The sequence below is a fragment of the Pseudochaenichthys georgianus genome, chromosome 17 (genome assembly GCF_902827115.2).
Source record: "Pseudochaenichthys georgianus chromosome 17, fPseGeo1.2, whole genome shotgun sequence".
Classification (NCBI taxonomy): domain Eukaryota; kingdom Metazoa; phylum Chordata; class Actinopteri; order Perciformes; family Channichthyidae; genus Pseudochaenichthys; species Pseudochaenichthys georgianus.
In genome coordinates this window covers 26536616-26556781 of record NC_047519.1, presented here as the reverse complement: position 1 = coordinate 26556781, position 20166 = coordinate 26536616, and the positions used below count along the sequence as shown (strand labels likewise).

At 40.8% G+C, this 20166-nt stretch overlaps 1 protein-coding gene and 1 long non-coding RNA gene across 4 annotated transcripts in view; one reads left to right on the top strand and one right to left on the bottom strand.

Moving 5' to 3' along the window:
* Window positions 1-20166, bottom strand: part of LOC117462313 (tensin-3-like) — a 36929-nt gene that overhangs the window by 13508 nt on the left and 3255 nt on the right. For 2 of the 3 annotated variants that reach the window (XM_034104480.2, XM_034104482.2), the window contains exons 2-12: window positions 16588-16755; window positions 16305-16355; window positions 15978-16100; window positions 8747-8811; window positions 7628-7711; window positions 6949-7061; window positions 6400-6460; window positions 6149-6224; window positions 5923-6052; window positions 5604-5669; window positions 4324-4425 (exon numbers count right to left, since the gene is read on the bottom strand). In XM_034104480.2, the coding sequence (XP_033960371.1) occupies window positions 4324-4425; window positions 5604-5669; window positions 5923-6052; window positions 6149-6224; window positions 6400-6460; window positions 6949-7061; window positions 7628-7711; window positions 8747-8811; window positions 15978-16100; window positions 16305-16355; window positions 16588-16740 (1024 nt within the window). In that variant the 5' untranslated portion in view covers window positions 16741-16755. The remainder of the gene's footprint in view (window positions 1-4323; window positions 4426-5603; window positions 5670-5922; window positions 6053-6148; window positions 6225-6399; window positions 6461-6948; window positions 7062-7627; window positions 7712-8746; window positions 8812-15977; window positions 16101-16304; window positions 16356-16587; window positions 16756-20166) is intronic. The other variant, XM_034104481.2, reaches the window with a different exon arrangement.
* Window positions 11221-12662, top strand: LOC139435601 (uncharacterized). The gene is made up of 3 exons (XR_011644827.1): window positions 11221-11521; window positions 11779-11936; window positions 12310-12662. It is a non-coding gene; the product is annotated as an uncharacterized lncRNA (long non-coding RNA).

Sequence of the window (20166 nt, the reverse complement as noted above, 5' to 3'; positions counted from 1 at the left end):
CATGCACAGTCATGTCATCCCATAACCTCTGTCATTCAGAATCTGTTACTCACAAAGCTCAACACTTACAATCACACCTCACCTGACAAAGACAACATTATAAACAGAGCAATAATCAAACTACAAATACCAAGAACATTATTATATTGACAGAGAAAATGTGACTCAATGTGTTAAACAGACCTTAATAATAATAATCTGTGGTTATTTCAAGCAAAGATAAACCTACCATCATGCCATAATACCTCCCACCAGGCCACAATGTGAACTGCCAAGCTGCTAGTGAATGCAGCAGGCGGAGTAGACATAGGTGTTCCTCATGTTCAGGTAATACAATGGATGTTAAATCCTTTATATGCCGCTACAAGAGTCCGGCGGCGGTGGATCTTCAGAGTCTGACCCCTGCATTCCTCACCCTGCTGTGATTAAGCCACTCTACTCCCTCTAGCCTGCCCCTTGACCCCCAGCATATGTCCAAACAACCTCCTTAATCCTCAGAAGTGAAAACATAAATAACAAAAGTCAGTCATTTTGCAAAGGGTGAGTCAAATCCATCACAAAAGAAAACAACAACAAAAATCAAGTTAAGCCCTGACTTACGCAAAATGAGGGTTTGAGTAGAACTGTGTGTGAGTAGCGTTGCCAAGTAAGAAAAAAACTTTCTGTTTCACTGTCACTCTCTCCTCAACAAAAGAGAGCAGGAACATGACTCCGATGCTTCTCCCTCAATCTGCCGCCTTAAGTACTTGCCTTTCAGTCAAAGCATGACTGGAGGATCTGAATACCAGACATGCATGATAAAAGCTCCCCTTCCTCCTCCACTCCAAACGCTCCTGTATGTATGTATGGGTTGCCCCCCCCCCCCCCCCCCGCCGCTCACACAAACACACTAGTTGAACCTGCATCCGGCCATGAGCAAACCTCTGCTCAGGCCTCCATGCAGGTCAGTTCCGCTGGGAGATTTCCAACAAATCCCTCTCGTAACATTCCTTTTGGCAAGGTGCAAGACAGACAGATGTTTTCCTTCTCCCTTAATGCTGGCCATCTCTCTCTCCCTCTGTCACCCCTGTCATCGTCCTGCCTCCCTCTTCTTTTCCCTCCCCCTCATGGCCAACCATCTGTCTCAAGAAGAGAAATCTCTTACCTTTGCCACAACCACCAGGTAAGCACACAAAGGAATTCCAGACTCTGATGAAACGCAACTTGCAGAGGAGAAGAGGCGGCGCAGACACACGAGAGCGGACATGGCTTCTAACCAGCAGATAATGGTCAGGGTCAAATGAAGAGATGTGAATAAGCTGGCCCCTGCTTTCTCTGCTGAGAAGGTGAGAGTGTTTGCACTCCACACAAGGGGGGACCTTGAGATCTCCAAATAAGGGCAGAGGAATGTAAACAAGTGAGGCGGGGTTTAGTGGTGGAGGCGGGCTCGCGGGAAGCAGTAACCCAACCTCTTGCCCTGCATAAGGGGACTACCCCACTGGGGAAAGAGGCGGAAAAAGGGAAGAAAGGAAAGAAAGAAAGAATGAGAGATGGCGGCCCAGAAAGGATCAGAGAGAAAACAACATTCCTGCAGCTCCAGACTTTTTTACTCTGTAAAAAGACACTTTTTAATTAAAGCAATCCTTGCCTTGTACTTGGAGCTCAGAAAAGCAGAAGCCAAGTTGTTTTTTCCTCACTATTGTGTGTCATGCAATTGCATGCCTGACGTCCTGCTGAACAATAAGAGCAAGAAACAGATGTTCCCTCAACTCAATTATGGGGTTGGACAATTGTTTTAAAACTGTTTTACCTACCACTACCTTACACTGCTATTAACAAACCAATGCATGGTTAACCAAGTATGCGTTTAGTTTAAGAAATCAGTCAAACCACTTAGATGTAGCATTCATCAGGCTGGCTGTTGTGGTGAGGTCAGTCTTTGAATAATCCACCAATTACAGTGCAGTGCGCGGCAAAACCAGAACCTTTCCTTGTATAGCGGGAGGAGGTCTGCTTGTGTATGGATATGCAATTACCCAACCCTTCCCATTCCTTCTCAGTTACTACCATCCCGCACCTCCTGCATGCCAAAACCCTGAGTCGAAAGCATAATCATGATCTTCATCATCCCTGTTTTCTTCCGCCCAAGATTCTGCCTGGGCTTCCGATGTGTAGAGGACAGCCCTCTGGGAAATATATTTCTCAAAATCCTTTGAACAATTTGTGCAGGACATTCTGTACACACGGAAAGCTTTTGGAGGGAAAACTCCACTATGAGTAAAAATAGTGGTACCTTGTCATATTCTGAGATAACCATCGCTGAATATTCTGCCTCTACTTCAATACCATGAAGGTGAATGAACAATGAAAAATACATTACAAAATATCCAACATGAAGAATTATTAGCAGAAACAGTGTCTCAGTTACCCTAGAGACTTTGTTGGTTTCTCTTTTCGCGGTTTAAAATGTAACAAGTAGTTTATATTATAGGTTACTGTCAGTTGCTAGGTAAAGTTTATTGCATTGACAATTTCCGTCCAGTTGTTTTTGTCAACGTTTGCCTGCAGCTGTGAGTGTTTAAAAGATATAGGCAGGCGTATAGTAATGTGACAAAAGAGATACCAACTTCTATTGCAAGTATGTTCATTATCTCTCTAATCAATTCTTGCCAAATGTATTATTGGATGATATTCTACAAATCTTGTCCTAATAACTCTCCTGTTTACTTTGATATAGACTATAAATAGTCCCTATAGAAATTATTAAGAGCATTTTGCCAGAAGTATGCAGTTTTTTAAATTAAAATCGCCTCCATTGTCACAAACTATGACAAACACAAACTATTTGCATGGCCACATACCACATGTAAGCAGAAAGAAAAATGTGCATGACCAATTACTATTCAGCACACTGTTTTCATTTAATTATTTACTATCAAATGCTCATTTCTCCAGTCAGCCGCTGTAATCCAAGCTACACAAAGACAACCGCTTACTTTTACCTCAAACCTAGAAAAAATCTTTTAAAATGCACTATTACTTTACCATTCATTCACGTGTGGGGAAAAGCACACACACCGGTGATTGACAAAAAGCCATTAAAGCAAATTAGGTTTTCTTTTCAGGACCTTAGCACTACAGTGGCAACCGTTTTGTAGACTTCCTCCATCCTGACCAACCTCTGAGTGACAGCCTCTCAGAGTCAATCTGAGCCATGGTAGGTAGATGCAGAATTCCAACAAAGCTCCCAGTCTCCCGTCTCAGATGTCGTGTTTACATGAGAAAATAAAGGCTGTAAATATCCCACATGAATGCTTTGGAATCAAGGAAAGAAAAAAAATAAACACTCCTTTGTTCATTTCTTTGCTTTGATGACTTCTTAAATGTGAGTGTTTGGTTCTTTGATTGCATTCCCAGAGTTGCATGTAAAATTATATATGGACGTGTTGGGGTATTTTTAATGAAAATGAAAAAATAAGCTCATTTAAAATCAAGCCGAACTGAGCTTATAAAAGCACTCAATGAAACTGGAAAAGGGTGGATCTGTATTTTAATGCTACCACCACGTCTCTCTATTCTGGGAGGTTGTTGTGAATTCTGTGGTCGAGTGGAGAGCAACAACCGCAGCTAGGACGGGACGCCCCTGCAGGGTGGCTGTGTGTGTGTGTGTGTGTGTGTGTGTGTGTGTGTGTGTGTGTGTGTGTGTGTGTGTGTGTGTGTGTGTGTGTGTGTGTGTGTGTGTGTGTGTGTGTGTCGCTAGTGAGAGTGTGTGTTTGCGTGGGATGGTTAAAGCTTGCCTATTCATTTGATGTTACGACAAAAAAGAAATCTCTTGAGAACTAATTGCTCTTCCCCTGAACCCAACATTCCCTGAATACAACACATCTCCTCCCTATCTTTCACACAGAAACAACACAAAGGTAACTTCTAGTTTTCCGTCCCTTCCCTAGCCATCATAAAATAATAGTTTCCACAGTGCCTGCCTAGGTTTTAGGACTCACTCATGAGTAATAACTTTGGTTAGCAACGCTTGCAACATAAACAAGGTTAGTGGTGACAGTGTGTGCATGTAAATTCAATCACACTGCAGCTCCTAAATAACATGGAGCACAGGACCCGTCACACTCTGTTGTGTTTGTGTAACATAGAATACACATTAAATACTAGAAAAAGAAAGGGAAGGAACTTCATTCATCTAAATAACGCTCTATGCATAATTCTTCCATTCATAAAACACGCAAATGGTATTTTCCGTCAGGTAGAGTCTGATTCATTAGGCAGCCCTCTGCATTGTTATAAAGTATTGAGAGTCATGTAGAGACATATGTGGTGTAATAACTGTACCTTCAACATCACAGATGTTCTGGTAGGAGTCCCAGCGGATTAGAGGATCTGCTGTGTTGTAGTCCACAATAACATCCGCCCCATTCTGCCACCTGTCGGCACCTGGACCCAAAAATAACATTAGTGTTGAAACTGTAGGTATTTATGTAATGACAGTCAGTAGCACAATATACTATTCATCATTATTTTAAGGTAACATCTGTTTTGGCTCGAGGAGGATACAAGAGGATGTGTCTAAACAGGACATTAAGGTGTAAATATTTAGGGTTGGGTAAAATTGGATATTATAAGCCCTCAGTAAAATTGTATTAGTATGGTCTGATCATAACTGTGCACTTCATATCAACCTTAACTTATAACACAAAAAAGGGATTCTCTAGTTTGTTTGTTTGTTTGTTTGTTTGTTTGTTTGTTTATATTTTCAGGTACAAAGATTTGCAGGAAAAGTCATTTATTTGGGGGGGAAACACGTAATTACGTTCTTGATGAGAGTGAGTTGAGAACTTAAATTCCTTTTCACATGTCAGTGTGTTAAAAGGGGGCCCGTCAGTGTAGCTTAATGACAAAGGAAAAAAGAGGGAAACCGCTAGCCTGCTTCTCTCCTACGGTAAAAAATAAAATCAGCCTTTAGCACTAAAACAAGGTAAAACATTAAAATGTCAAGAAATCGTGTGATAAAACTTTTACATTTCTGTTTTTGTAAGGATTACAGAAACAATTACGTATTGTAAATGAGTGAGCTTTAGAGGTGGTTGTTCTCCAGTCTCTATGCTAAGCAGAAATATCTGTCCACTGCCTCTAGCGTCACATTTAGAACTTAGAAAAGACAGTGGGAATGATATCAACTTTTTATGAAATTCTTGACAAGAAAGCGAACTTCCGAAGTAAACCATTAAAATAAGAAATGAATCGGCTAATAACAACAAATCAGCTCCAAACACGTTTCATTCAAGGTTTTGCTTTCACCCCTGATGTTGTAGATTGAAATCGTATCCACATCATATTTTGGGGGGCACATACACCCACACACCATAGTTCCACTCCAGTGGGGCTCTGGGGCAGCACATGCTGTGCTTTTTTACCTCTCTGTCAGCACACACTTCACACTACATTTCCCCTCTGCAGCATTCCACATCCCTTCTCACCAGGGGGCAGAGGGGGAAGTACAGAGCACAGGATAACATGAAGGGAGAAATGGAGAAAGTTCTTGGTGTGCTTTTCCAAATACCTCTTCCTGTAGCCGCTTTTAATAAAAACAACTTGAAGGGTTAGGAATCTACCTGGGATTTTCTCTGGTCCCTCAGAGAAGACCAGCTCCACTTTACCATAATCTGCAAATCTGGGATCTGGAATGTAAGCACACAGGAATGCTATTAGTGGGGCTTTTCAGAAGTGGAAGGATGAATGGTGTTATCTGCAAGTATGATACTCTCAGTACACGTAACATGTTTTGGAAAACAAGATTATTGGTCTCAAAGCACGAGGTCTAAATGAAACCCAGACTGAGCCCTTCAGGTGCTGCGTGGAGCAGAGAAGTCCCCGTAAACCTGCGGCAGCACGTTGAGACCTGCTCTCAGGGTATTTTTTTCTTGGGTCTACCTTTGTTGGCAGTCTCCATGTCCTCCTTTTCAAACATCAGGTTGTAGCCCTGCACTGCTCCCGTGTGGAACTGCACCCGGAAAATAACTTCACGTTCTGAGGTGACGGCACTCTTGTGATAGCATTTAATCTGCAAAAGAAAACACAAAATATTGGGATTACTCAAAATCTAAAACTGATGTTGGAAACTCTGAGAAGGCATGTTGTTTTTGGTTTTTATTCGTACCATAATGTCTCCTTTTAGAAGCTGGGCAGGCTCCAGGGTGATGCATACACGGTCTCTGTGGCCCGGACCAATGTGACTGAACGAAAAACAACAGAGAAGTGAGTCAAAGTTAGCCAGAGTGTGGAAGCAATCACTCATATTTACAGAAAGCAGTGACTCTGAATATAATCGGCATTAAAGTAAATAAAACAGAACATTGGTTAGATGTTTTCTGATTGTCAAGTTACTGTACCACTGTGTAAGCCACTTACTAGATTCCAGATGAATACACTGCTTGCATTCCCTGGTAAACCTTGATGTAGGGACGACAAACTGTAGAGAAAAAAGATACATTAAATAAAAACATAAAAGATAAGTGCACTGATACTATAGCATAAAGAACTCTGATAGGTAAGATAATCAAGAATGCCTTCTCATGTTGTTTTGCCCACAGCATGTGTGATAAGCTGTTGTTGTGAGAAAGGGATTTAATGTCCACGATGTGACGAACACCTCTGTTGTTTCATTGAAAATAGTGAAAATAGCAATTTGCATGCAAACATGGATGTGAATTCCCATGAGTTTACTGGGAACCCATAAACACGTTGTTCTCTCCTGTCTTGTTTATGTAAGTGCCTCTATCTGTCTGAGCATGCATGTGTGTTGGAAAAAACTATAAAGTACAGATAAGTCTCCATCTTGTTTACTGCTCTGGCTCTGAAGTGGTTGTGTCTGGGTTCTTTTATGCCGTCATGGTGGCAGCGACTGTATTTTCATTTGGAGTAGCAGCTGTGTGTAGTGGTAAACAAAATGAGTCTAACCTCCAGTGGCGTCGAAGTTTGGGATCCCGTGAAGAATGACGCAGTGTAGGAACAAGGGTGAGGCATTGATCTTTATGGATCCACTTAGAAGACTGTTGAGGATCCAAACATACCTGACATGGACGCAGAAAGGTGGATGTTAATATTGTACAGGACTATTGTCAGTATTCTTATGGTCAACATTCAAGAGTATCAGTTCAAAATGTGTCAAGAAGTCCCCTTTTTTTTTTTTTTAAAACATCTGCTGACCAAAACAGTGCAAATATTAGACTGCATTTAGACTTAACTGAGGCCGATGTTTTAGACAGCTGCTTAAAATGATACTACAAAAGCAACAGGAATGGTCCTAACTACTGAAACACAGGGCCAAGATATACAGACTTTTAACCCCTAGTATGGGTCAATCTCCACTAACACTGGATACTGTATTTTCCAATATGCAAATTAATTGTGTATTTTCGTAAGACCTTCCCTGACTGTCAAATGTCTCATTTTCATTACAATGATCCCCAATGAGTGAACAAGTAGATTAACAGCAGTGGGACATGCATATTTGTATTGAATCCGGTGGGTCTGTGACATGAATGTGTTTGGTCAACAAAGCACGAGTCAAACAACACACATATACAGTAAACGCATGCTGCTATGAAGAAGGGCGTGTTCGAGTTTTGGGTCTTACCGTTTCTGCGAGGGTGTCATCAAAGCTGAGACCTTATCATCGTAGTATTTCCTCATCGCAAAGCGGTCCAATGCCTGATCAGCACTTTGAGGGAGACAGTGAGACACATTAAGCACTTTAGGTAATTATGACTCAAGAGAGAGATTACACTTTGCTGCTCTATAATTGAATGGTAGTAACCCTAACTTAAATTAGGACAAAACAGACACGCACAGCAACACACACTCACACATATATACAAATGCTTAATGGACAAGAGTGAAAGTAACCGGAGAGACAGGGGATTCCAGCAGAGAGGAAGAGAATGCCAGCCTTAAGTAAACACGGAGGGGGAGAGGAGGACAGAGAGAGGCCAGAGTGTGTGCACAGCCCTGCTATTCAGTCAGACCTAAAACCAACAGGCGCTGGAGCCTTTTCACCACAGCTCTGTTTCTCTCTCGTCGAGCCTCTCCCTTTCCTCCCCACACCCCCACAAATCTATTCCATTGTAAATCTGCCTCATTGTTTTCCTATCTTTTCCTCTTTCTATTTTGCCCTCTGTCTTTCGCATTTGCCTTACTTTCCCGGTCTTCCTCAAACACTAAGGGAAGCCGAGGCTAAATCGAAGGTGAATGTGTGCTAATGCCACAGTGACTGCTGCGTGCAGAGAGGATCGACACAGCGGTAAAACACCAGGCAGCCTCTCCTAACGTTTGCTGCGTATCTTTACTTTGAGGATTAGGGAATGACAATGGTTTGAAAATTTGATCGGTTTTCTTCACGATGAATAGATTACATGAAACTGACACTGTGGCCAGGAGCTGTTACAGTAACTAACATGTTTCAATGCTGATTCATGCAATTCAATATTGGGTGAATCATGGCTTAAAGTGTGTGGTTTTCTTTTGAATTTTAAAAACTTTTCTTTGACTCACACTATGACGCTAAATCAGAGTAGCTAAAAAATGAGCCTTAGTTGGGTAATGACATGTTTTGTGGTCTACAGAATGAGTCTTCAGAAACTGTTGTGTGTTGTTGTGACAACAATGAGTCAGCACATTCTTTTATGATAGATCCTGACTTAAGAACAAACATTTATAGCAACATTACAAGAAAACTGTGTCTCATTGTGGTGGTTACCTGGCTGATATGTCGGTGAAATGCACAAAGGATGAGATGACAACACCGATTCGACCCTTGCCGCCCTGAAGAAAGAAGAGAGAGATGGTTCACTACACATGCAGCACTTTATCACTTACTGTTGTGAGTGATAGGATTATACATTGTCTGGGAACATTTCCACCACAACATACACATGTTTTTTTTGCAAAAATTAGAACATCATTGTTGTTTTTCCATGAAATCTGTTAGTCTATATCTGTGACATGGCCAGCTTAGAGAAAAAAAGTCACATTTCTCTCCACCAATCTTGATTTAGCATTTTTTATTAAGGTTCAAGGTTCAGGGTTAGTTTATAGCACATTTTAAGACTCATGCCCCTTTCACACCAACGCGGTTCCAGGGCCGGTTCGGAGCTAGAGCCTGAAAAGCACAGTTAAGCTCCGAAAACCCGTGCTTTTCAAGCACCAACAAATTGTCGGTCTAGAAGCAAGAACCGCATACATCACACTTACATCGGGGGCAGGGGCGGGATCAACCTCCTGAACAACAACAAAAAGCCCGCGTTTTATCCAGTTTGTACACAAGGCAAACAGAGCAAAACAAAAACGAGTAGCGCTTCAATACAATCGGCCATTGTTGTTGTTGTCGATGTGAGGGGTTTCCGCGCGGTTTGGCTTTATGAAGCAGGCACGTAAACGGTTACGTCATGACGCAAACGATGACGCAATACCACTCGGGCTCTGGGCGGTGTGAATAAAGCGGGGGCTGAAAATAAAAACCAGTTCCGAACCAGAAAAGCTCTAGCACGGAGCTTGAACGGGAAACACAAACAAAAACAAACAAAAAAAAGAATTCATAAAAGCGATAAAATACTGGCTGCAGCTAAAAGTGCAATGATAAGGCACGGTTAAAGGATCTCACGTTAGGCTGTGTTAAAAAGAAAGATTTTTAACCTCGATTTAAAAGAACCCAGGGTTGCGGCGGACCTCAGGATTTCAGGCAGTTTGTATTAGAATATGAATATGATGTCATGAATACTGAAAGTCATAGAGAAATACTTAAAATATTAGGTTTTTAGGGCAAAAGAGCAACAAAATAGACTTCAGAAATATGTTATGACAAAACATTTAAAATAATATCAAATTTTGAGAGATTGCTTTATTAACTAGAGAATGCAATTCCTGAAGAAATTGCTAGTGGGAATACATTATGCTGAAAAGCTGACGCTGAACTGCTATGCTGAAATGTAATGTGTAAGAAGAAAGTAAAGAATTGAGATTGAAATGATACATGGACACTGGGGGCTTGAATGTGTGATGAGAGAAGAAAATAAAGTAAAAAGGCTTGGAAAAGCAGCACAATATTTGAACTGCAAACTTTTGAACTAACTTGATGGCGAATGATCTGTCGCCATGCCAACAGCATTTGATGACATCCCATAATAAGCTTAGATGCGTTGATGGCTGCATTGTTTTCCAAAGCGTTTGACACCGTTGATCATCGCATCTTAAAGCAGAGGCTAACCAGTATTGGCATGTCCAGCCATGCAGTGGGGTGGTTTGTGAACTACCTCTCTGAAAGGTCCCAATGTGTTCATTTTGATGGACTGTCTTCTGAGTGGTTAAACATTTCTAATGGTGTACCACAAGGTTCTGTTTTAGGACCACTTTTATTCTCCATATATATTAACAGCATAGGTGATAATGTGGATGAAGCTACTTTACATTTTTATGCGGATGATACTGTGATGTATTGTGCAGGTCCCACCATTAAGGAGGCTGTTGTTAAATTACAGGCTGTTTTTAACACTATTCAGACTCAGTTCTCTGAATTAAAGCTTCTTTTAAAATGTGGATAAAACCAAGGTAATGCTCTTTTCAAAAGCAAAAAAGACACCAGAGCCTGTTTTAGATATTGTAACTACGCAAGGAACAAAACTTGAAGTTGTTACCTGTTACAAATACCTTGGTATCTGGCTTGATGATTGTCTCTCTTTTAAACTTCATGTCAATAACCTGCTAAAAAAACTGAGGGTTAGGCTAGGGTTCTTTTTCAGAAACAAGTCCTGTTTCTCGCTTGAGGCCAGGAAAAGGCTAGTCACTGTGACCTTTTTACCTGTGCTGGACTATGGGGATCTGGTCTATATGAATGCACCTGCCCATTGCCTGGTCAAGTTAGATGCTGCGTATCACAGCGCACTGAGATTTGTGACAAACTGTAAAGCATTAACCCATCACTGTACCCTGTATGCAAGGGCCGGTTTGCTTTCACTAATGGCGCATTTCCACTGCAGCGGGTAGCCCCGTTTAAGCGTCCTGGACCGTCCTCAAGCGGCCAGGCCAGTTTTTGGTGGCATTTCCATATAGCCTAGTACCGGCTAGCGGGTACTTTTTCTCTCTTTTTCCGGCCCCATAAAATCGTGGTTCTATCAGACCAGGCCAGGGCTGTGACGTCAACACTCGACTGCTGATTGGTCAGAGAGAATCGTCACAAGATCGCGCGCGAGATCATCCCTCGCGTCACATATATATCAAGAAGCAAGCTTGCAGCATTTTGTAAACGGAGGAGCTACAAAAATGGCAACGTCGAAGAAAAGCACACCGTGGTCGACCGAGGAGGTGACGACGTTCCTACATCTCATTGGGGATGATAAAATCCAGCGGGAGCTCGACGGAACAACGCGAAATGTGAAAGTGTTCCAGGATGTCTCTGCACAGATGTCCGAGCGCGGATTTTCGAGGACTTTCCTGCGATGTAGGGAAAACGGAACGGCTTTACTGGAGTCCCTGCAAGGTACGCTCACTTCTAACAAAGAAGTCTATTTTATCCTTACATTAATATTCGACAACCCGTGCTTTTATGGAGCCCCGAAGAGCTACATAGCTAGCTAAGGCAGATAGCCTAGGCAGATAGCCTTAGCTAGAGCTATTGTTTGCTAACACCATATGTGCCATTGTTTACGTTCAGTTTTTCTTTTCTATAGTTGTTGTTGCTATTTAGTATTGTGCTGCAGTAGTTTGTGGAATTAACAAGTCATTTTGCTGTTCTAGATGATTACATTGGGACTCGTGAGGAGGAACATTCCCGAACAACGGCAGTGTTCCGTCCACATCGTCATCGAATCCAGAACGGACCCCAGCCGAAGAATCGACACCGACTCAACCACCAACACCGAGTGCCATCACGACACCGCAGCGTGTGGTTCTAGGTAAGAAATAGAAATGGCAAAACGACTGGAATTGTGTTTTTGTTTTTTTAAACCGTGGATCATCCATCGTCAGTAATTAAAATAAGCTATATCACTGTGTGGAAATGCTCTGTTACAAGTAAAGTCTTAGCTAGTAAGCAGCTAGTACAGTTGTGTGTGACATCCTATCATATACATATATTTATATTCATTATCAACAGGCTGGACATAATGTAATTCACTTTCACAATCATTGTAAACATCTAGGGCCAGAACTTTCTTTAGTTCACCTTACTGTTGTTCTGTTTATACATGTTATTCTTATATCCTTGTGTGAACTGTACCTGTCCTGTGTGTTTTCCTTATTGCTAATTATTATCTTATTGTCACCCAGGCAAGAGGAAACGAGGAGGAGAGGATCGGGCCCAGCAGGAACGGCACCATGACTGGGCAGCCGACGTGGCCCGTCTCCTCCCTGATACTTCAAAAAACCTTAATAGTTATTGTACATATTATATATTTGTTATCTAGTTAATTTTTAAATGCAACATTTGTACTTCCTTGTTTATTTATTTTCTTTAAAATGTTCATTTTATATTTACAATTCCATGTATATTTATGCTGGCTGCAATACAGTTTTACATTTTTTATTTGTATTGTTTAATGGCATGCCTTTTTGATACAACATTTGTATTTGTATACTGCCATCAATAAAGTACTTCTTTGACTTATCTTATCTCTTGTTGATAATGAATGGCACCCAACATAAAAAAATCATAAACATACATGAATTTATAAAGCAATAACAAACACCATCAGTTAGGAAAAAGCCCCTTACTTTTAAGAGATTTAAAGCAAGAAATTGAGTTTGCTAGCTTGAGGTCCTCCTCTAAAACATTATTACATGTTTATTTTGTAATAGTATTAAGAATACATGATAAATACACAATACATGTAGAAATTGCTCAATTGTAATACCCTCGTTCTACTAGACTCAAACAACACATTCCTTATATATTTAAAAGACGAGAGAACAAAATAAACCTATAACCCATTCAAGCAAGCTTTTAACATGTCTAGAAGAAAGATTGAGGTTATATTTAATATTATTTTATGTTGTGGATACTTTAGTCTCCATCCATGTTTACAATTGTCCACACTATTTTACACTTGCATTTATGAATATAGTTTTGCTGTGTTTTACACTTTAGTATTTATGTTTATAGTTAGCTTTGATATTTGCTTAATTGATTAGAAAGATTTTCTTTTCATGATCTGATATTTCCTCAAATGTTATTATGGGGCAGTACTTACTGGTGCTTGAAATTCAAATATTCAATTCAGATAATATTTGTTTAAAACATTTGACAAACACATGTATATTGAAAAAAAAAAGGATTTATTTATGTTCAATACAATGAATACAATACAATGCTTGCTGTGATCACTTTCCTTCTTGCTGTGATAACAAGCCACACACCAAGAAACAAGTAAACGATCGCTTCCACATCCTCCATTGTTGTGTGTGTTTTGTGAGTTGTGTCGCATTGAAGATGACGCCACTGCAGTTTTACCCAGCGTCGCTCCGACCAAAAAGCTGATCGCCCCGCCTACACTGCGTTGCTACCCCAGGTCCTAAATTGTAATGGAAATGCGCCACGGCCTCGGCCGGCCAGCGAGGCAGCCCGAGGCCTGAGCGAGGACGCTTAGGGACGCTTAAACGGGGCTACCCCGTTGCAGTGGAAATGCGCCATAACTGTACGGAGGCTCAGTCACTGGTACATTTTTATATACAAAGCCATGCTAGGGAAACTTCCATCTTATATCTGCTCCCTGATCTCACGGAGAATTGTAAGTGGCTACTGCCTGAGATCGAATGCTGTGGTTTTATTAAATGTGCCAACTGCTAGGACTGTCTTAGGGAAGACAGCTTTTAGATGCGCAGCTCCTCTGTCTTGGAATAGTCTGCAAATTAAATGGAAACTGAACAATCTGGTGCCACTAAATGTTTTTAAAGCTCGGTTGGATGCTAGTCAATCAGAAGCTATTGGTACCTGTTTATGTGGATAATTTTGTAAATGATGCTGTATGATGTCCTTTTGTTGTTCTGTTGATGCTTTTATGTTTCATGTGGAACTACTTGAACAGGTCTCCCTTGGAAAAGAGATCAATGATCTCAATGGGATTTCATCTGTATAAATAAAGGTTTGAAATGAAATGAAATGAAATTGTTACCAAACCTGTGAAGTTTTGGGCCATTTGGAGAATTTTCACTGAAGTTATGAGAAAACCGTGTTTCATGGTGAGCATTGTGTTGCCATGGCAATGGCATTTGAAGAAATCTCAAAACTGTCCCGTAGATGTCTTCATGGCTGGACTGTTAGCACACGTGAAGTTTGAGCACTTTTTGAACATTTTCATAGGAGTTATAGCAACATCGTCTTTTATGGCGAGGGATGCTCTCCTATGGAGAGGTGATCTACAGGTGAAGATTGTGGGACGACCGGACCGTGTCCATTGGAGCTACAGCGACATCGTGTTTTATCTCTCTGGAAGTTTTTCCTTGTACGATGAGAGGGTCTAAGGATAGAGGGTGTCGTTTTTCTCATACTGATATTCTGAACAATCTGTGCTGTTGTATTTGCTGTAAAGTGTCTCTACTGTAGGCTATTCTATGTACAGCACTTTGGCTCGACCAAAAATCGTTTATAAATGTGCTATACAACTTGATTTGATTTGATGGAGAGGGATGTGTTTCCATGGCAACAGCATATGGTGAGATCTCAGATTTGGCGTAAAGCTGTTGTGGCATGGACCGGTGATATACAAGCGAAGTTTGGGGGACGATCGGACCGTGTCCATTGGAGTTACAGCGACATCGTGTTTTATGGCGAGGGATGCGTTTTCATGGAAACGGCATATGATGACACCCCATAATTGACATAGAGCTGTTGAGGGGAGGACCATTAACCATTATCTGAAGTCTGCTTCTCTGAGCAAGTCAGTTGGAGATATGACATCATCGTGTTCCATGACACAGGTGTTTATATTTGAGCTAACGACGTGTCCAGAGATCAACGGTTTCCATGGTGATGTGCAGTAATCAGTGAGAGGAGAGCATTTTCATTGTTCTGAATGAGAGATAAACCTCTTACATGTGAACGTTTTGTTGAAGAACCGTAACAGATATCGGTGAAATTTCAAAGCGCGAAGCATGTCAAGGGACTTGGGCATCTGAAATGTACTTTTTGTGTACTTTCGGGTTAATAATGTGGCCTTTTTGGCAGATTAACTAAAAGGTGTGCGGCTGCTGTTGTGGGGAAAGATGAGGCTGAATTTACAATGGGGTTTAATGGAGACATGTTGAACGTTTTTGTCACTTCATGCCCTCAAGAGGCATTTTGTTTAATTATTAATTTATTTTTTATTTTTCAAGCTACGAGATGTTTTCCTACATTTGTCATGACAAATGATGTCTCAGGAATGTAGGGTTTGGGAATTATGGTAGGTTTAAAAGAAAATATGAAGGCAAAATGTAATCTGTCCTCCACTCTAGCTGTGACATTACGCACTCTAAAATCTGAAGAAGGCCTCTTTACCAAGGTCTGAACAATGTTTAATATCTCTAAAAGTACGAATCAGATTTAAAAGTTGTGTTACACGAATAATGTCAGAAGGATGTGTAAGTTGGAATGAGGTTTCTGAGTGAAAGTATGAAGGAGCAGTTAGCAGTTGAAATTGCATGAAGATTGTTCAAGTCTGAAGAGTTTCTCCATTGACTTCCATGTTAAAAATGTGATGAATTATGGGATGTATCTCTGGAATTATGAAAGTTATGAATGATAAAAGTAATAGCCATCGATTCCCGACCGAGCTGAACGTTTTGATGTTTGAACGGAGTTTCTGCGATGTGGAATGTGGGAGAAGAAGAGGTGCAAAATAACCCGGCGGAATAATAATGAATTTTGTGCGTAGCATAACAGATAGTGGGAATGCTGATACAGCATTCCCACTAAATAAAGCAGAACTAAAACTGATATAAAACAAACGCTTCATGCTCACCCTGCAGTGTATCACCACCACATGAAGGGGGTCAGCATTGAGCCAGCTCTCCATGGCCTTACAGATGGTGCAGATCTTATCCAGGGGTGGAGCGTGCATGTCAGGCCAGCCTGTATCCAGAGTCTGAAAACACATCACACACTCTTAACACATACAGTAGTGCATTAACAATCTAGATTAGACTGTTTACTGTAGCTGGTTGCACAGAGCTGACAAAGAGTTTGAACCTAACTCTATTTTGCCATTAAAATTAATTGTATTTGTTCTTTTGGGTATTGATGTAATTTATTATTTTATTTTACTTTATAGAGGACACAGTAAACTTACCTTTGGGTTCATTTTAGTGAGATCATGTCTTTTCTCTGACAGGTTGATAATCTAAAGAGAACACATGACAAAGTCAATGACTTGAAATGTTGTCTTTAAGATTATTGCATTCTGCTTTAACACTGGTTCCTACATTTATACGAGTGAAGATGCACTATGCACTTTGAGATCAATACTCTCATGTCAATATCCTATGTAGGCCCATCAGCCCTGACACCAATACGGTTTGCACTTTGATACTTGAGCTTATTTCTAGGAGAGCAGCACGTGGAGGAGCACTGACCAGGTAATTATCGGCATGCTTGCACTTGAGCATTCGTGTGACATCCTTCAGATTGTGAGAGTAGATCTCCTCTGTGCAACCCCGGGGGAAGGACACGGCAATGATGCGCTCTGTGATGTACGTCAGGTCGAGTTCATATCCCTCCTCCATCATGAATCTTGGATCTTCCTGTTGAAAAAAAAAATGAATAAGAGACGCAGGTGGGTCAGGCACTTTAATAACCTCAAACCGTTCCCGCTTAAAGCAAGTGACTTTGCTCAAGTCAATATTTGGTGGTCAAAGTCCACAGCTTTAGTCATTGTGTCCAAGTCTGCCGCGGTAAATCTTTAGAGATCGACCTCAATTCAAGATTGTACAACAGAGGGTGTCTAGTTTGCACAAAAAACGGTCAACATTGTGAGTCACACACACAGTACTTGTTGTAACGGAACAATATATCAAGGACTTTTGAATGTGAGAACATGTGAGTGCCTCTTATCACCATTGCAAACAATAAATACAGAGCAGTGCTATCAAAAGGTTGAACACCAGCAATCTAACACCCAATGTCAGTCAGTCGGAACAACAGTGACAAAGACCAAAAATAACTTTCAAACAACACCGGTTAGAACCAGTTGCTGTAAATCCCTGAGGGATGCCGTGTCCCTGTGACCTCATGGCCATGCACTTCCTGCGGTGGTAGTCTGGAGAGAGCACATCCACAAACACATCCCTTATTCTCTTATCTAGTCATCTCTGTATGCTATGTGCGGGTTGTCAGCCGTGTAATAGAAAAGTGTTGCCTGCGGCCATCACTTGTGCTGATGCTATTAGCCAATCCATCAATAAATCAAACAAACTGCTTTTATATTGAGTTTACACGCCAAATATGTTTGTTGCTTTTCCAGTTTATTATGAGGATTGGCTGCTTCCCTGTGTATTTATTATTATGATTGTGAAATTAATAAATGTGGATTTATTTTACATGCATTTCCTTTATAATGTTAATTTTATCATATAAGAAATGACAACTGACCCTTTTTGACATTTCATAAAATAACAAAATATACTCTGCCAAAAAGTACGATGACAAAATCTTGTTTATTTTTGGACTGATTTGGAAATATGAGACACCAAATACAATGAAATGATTATATTGTATTATATATTATTATTTGAATTATTTAGAAATTGTTATAATAACCTCTAATTATATCACATTGTATATGTTCCATTGCTGTACTATAATGTCTATTATGTTATATGTTGTGCAATTTTATTACATTATTGTATCACATTTATATATAAATACAGACCAACACTTGCTATCATTAATTTATCATATGGTGTATTATTCTGATGTATGCTGTTATAGTGGATTATATAATAATACATATACTATATTTTGGCTAATAATCACACGACTTTATCACTTCACTTGCAACAGTATTGTGGTATTAGTTGAAGTAAAACAATGTACCTTATGTGCACTGCTCAACTTGTAGTGTTTAGCTGAATGTATCTTGTATAGTTCCCATTTCTATATATTAGATTATTGTCATACAGCAAACCCAACCTACCTACCTTTTGAGTATGCAATAATTAGCTGCGTGCCCATGACTTAGAAAACAACTTAACTATACTCATGTGTAGCATTTAAAAAAATAAACTGATCAACAGACCTTGATAAATGTTTCACACACACACTCTCCAAAACACATTCCTAACACTGCCAGAGATATCATCATCCTTCTTGAATGACTCGAATTGTTTGTTGTGATTAAATGATCCACTCTCAAGAATGTGTCAGTCAATTAAGACTGCAACGACTGCAGGCTACAGCCCGACACTTTGAAGGGGGCCAGAGAGGGAGCCATAAACCAGGGACAGTGTGGCCACGGCTTAAACCAACCCTCAGAGCGGAATGAAAGAGGCCATGTGTATGAAGAGGTCATCACTTGGGGAAACAGGGCTGGGTGTTTTGTGCGTGTGTGTGTTGGTGGAGGTGGTGGGAGCGGGGCAAAGAGGTCCTCGGGGATTGTTGGAATTAATGGTGGGGTTAGTCTATTTCCCCTGAGACTCTAAAGGAAAAACTGTTGACTAATGGGAAATTAATGAACAGGTCGGCTTTGTGTCTCTCCAGGGCAGGGGCATGGGAAGGAGGCTTAGTAATGTTTTGGAAGTGTCAGAGTACTCTGCTAACTAGAGATGGGAAAGACATCTAACCTACACTTAACCTCAATGTGATCCAAGAGTGGGAAAAAACATTAATTAATTTGGTGTATACAAATCTGTTTAAAATATTTTTGTATTAAGTTTGACATTCTGAAAAATAGGCATATTCGCATTCTTGCCGAAAAAGCAAATAAGCTTAATAATAATAATAATAATAAAAATAAATGACACTTATATAGCGCTTTTCTATAAACTCAAAGACGCTTCAAAAGTCAAACTATTAAATAACCAATTACATAAGAACTTTCAAGGTAACTAAACAAAAAAGGTAAATAAAGGTTTCATCCAACTCAGATAAAACCCATAAAGATGCACACAAGTAGTTAACATCACATTATTCAAAAACGAAAACACATAAAACTTTTAAAATATCAATTTGTGGCTTGATAATTTCTCCTGCAGCAGTCACACTGCAGAACAACATCCTTTTGCTACCAGACCTCTCATTTCTCCCACTCATCATTCAAGCTAACATGAGCGACGTGCCCCAGCACGCACTAAAGATGGTCTTTAATTTGCACTGACTGCTTTTGTTCCTGGTTTGAGGCGCAGCATTAGCTCACAAAGGCAGAATAAGCAGTGCCAAGGAACTCAAATCCTGAGCCCACCCATGGCACTGGGAGAGTCAGGCTGGTAGAGTAGCGTGGTAGGCAGAGAGATTGGAGAAAAAACGGGTTGCCAGGTTTTTCGGTGAACAAGCTGCGACAGGTTTACCGAGGTCAGGATGTTGGGGGATTAGGGTGTGTCTGGCTCCCCTAGCTCCAACCCTGCAGGTAAGAGCTTGACTAGGCTGTGTGGGTGCTGTCAGCCACATTCACACATGCATGACCATCACTTGGGACCAGCTCCAAATGCCTTTCTTTCAAGTATCCAGAAGAACGCTAGGGATAAGTGAATCAAACATTCCATTTATGTGTTGAAGAAATGCAGGGAAGGCCAAGCGGGAAGGCATATTAAAGAGCTGGGATGAATCTATTTCAAGAGCCACACCCTTCACCTGCCTGTAGGCCTACCTCTGTATGGAATCTTCCATTTTGTATGAGCAGGTGAACCATGAGATGAAGGAGGCGGCATCATGTAATGCGACATAAACAGCAGAGAGAACCGTCTCAGAATCCAGACATCAGTTCGTCAGCCCAAAAGGGTTCAATCATGCCAACAGTGACCTCATAGCTGTTTTTACTTAGTGAGTACACTGTGGTAACAACAGTTGGCAAAGACTTTGCATGCTTGTCTGTCACAAATAATAAAGAATCTCCCGAGCCTGGGGTTGAGCCACAGCAACCGAATCCATTCACGCAAAAGTTTGTTTGTATGTGATCAGGCTGGTTGCTACACGTCTAGGCTCCAACGACTGTATTTTCC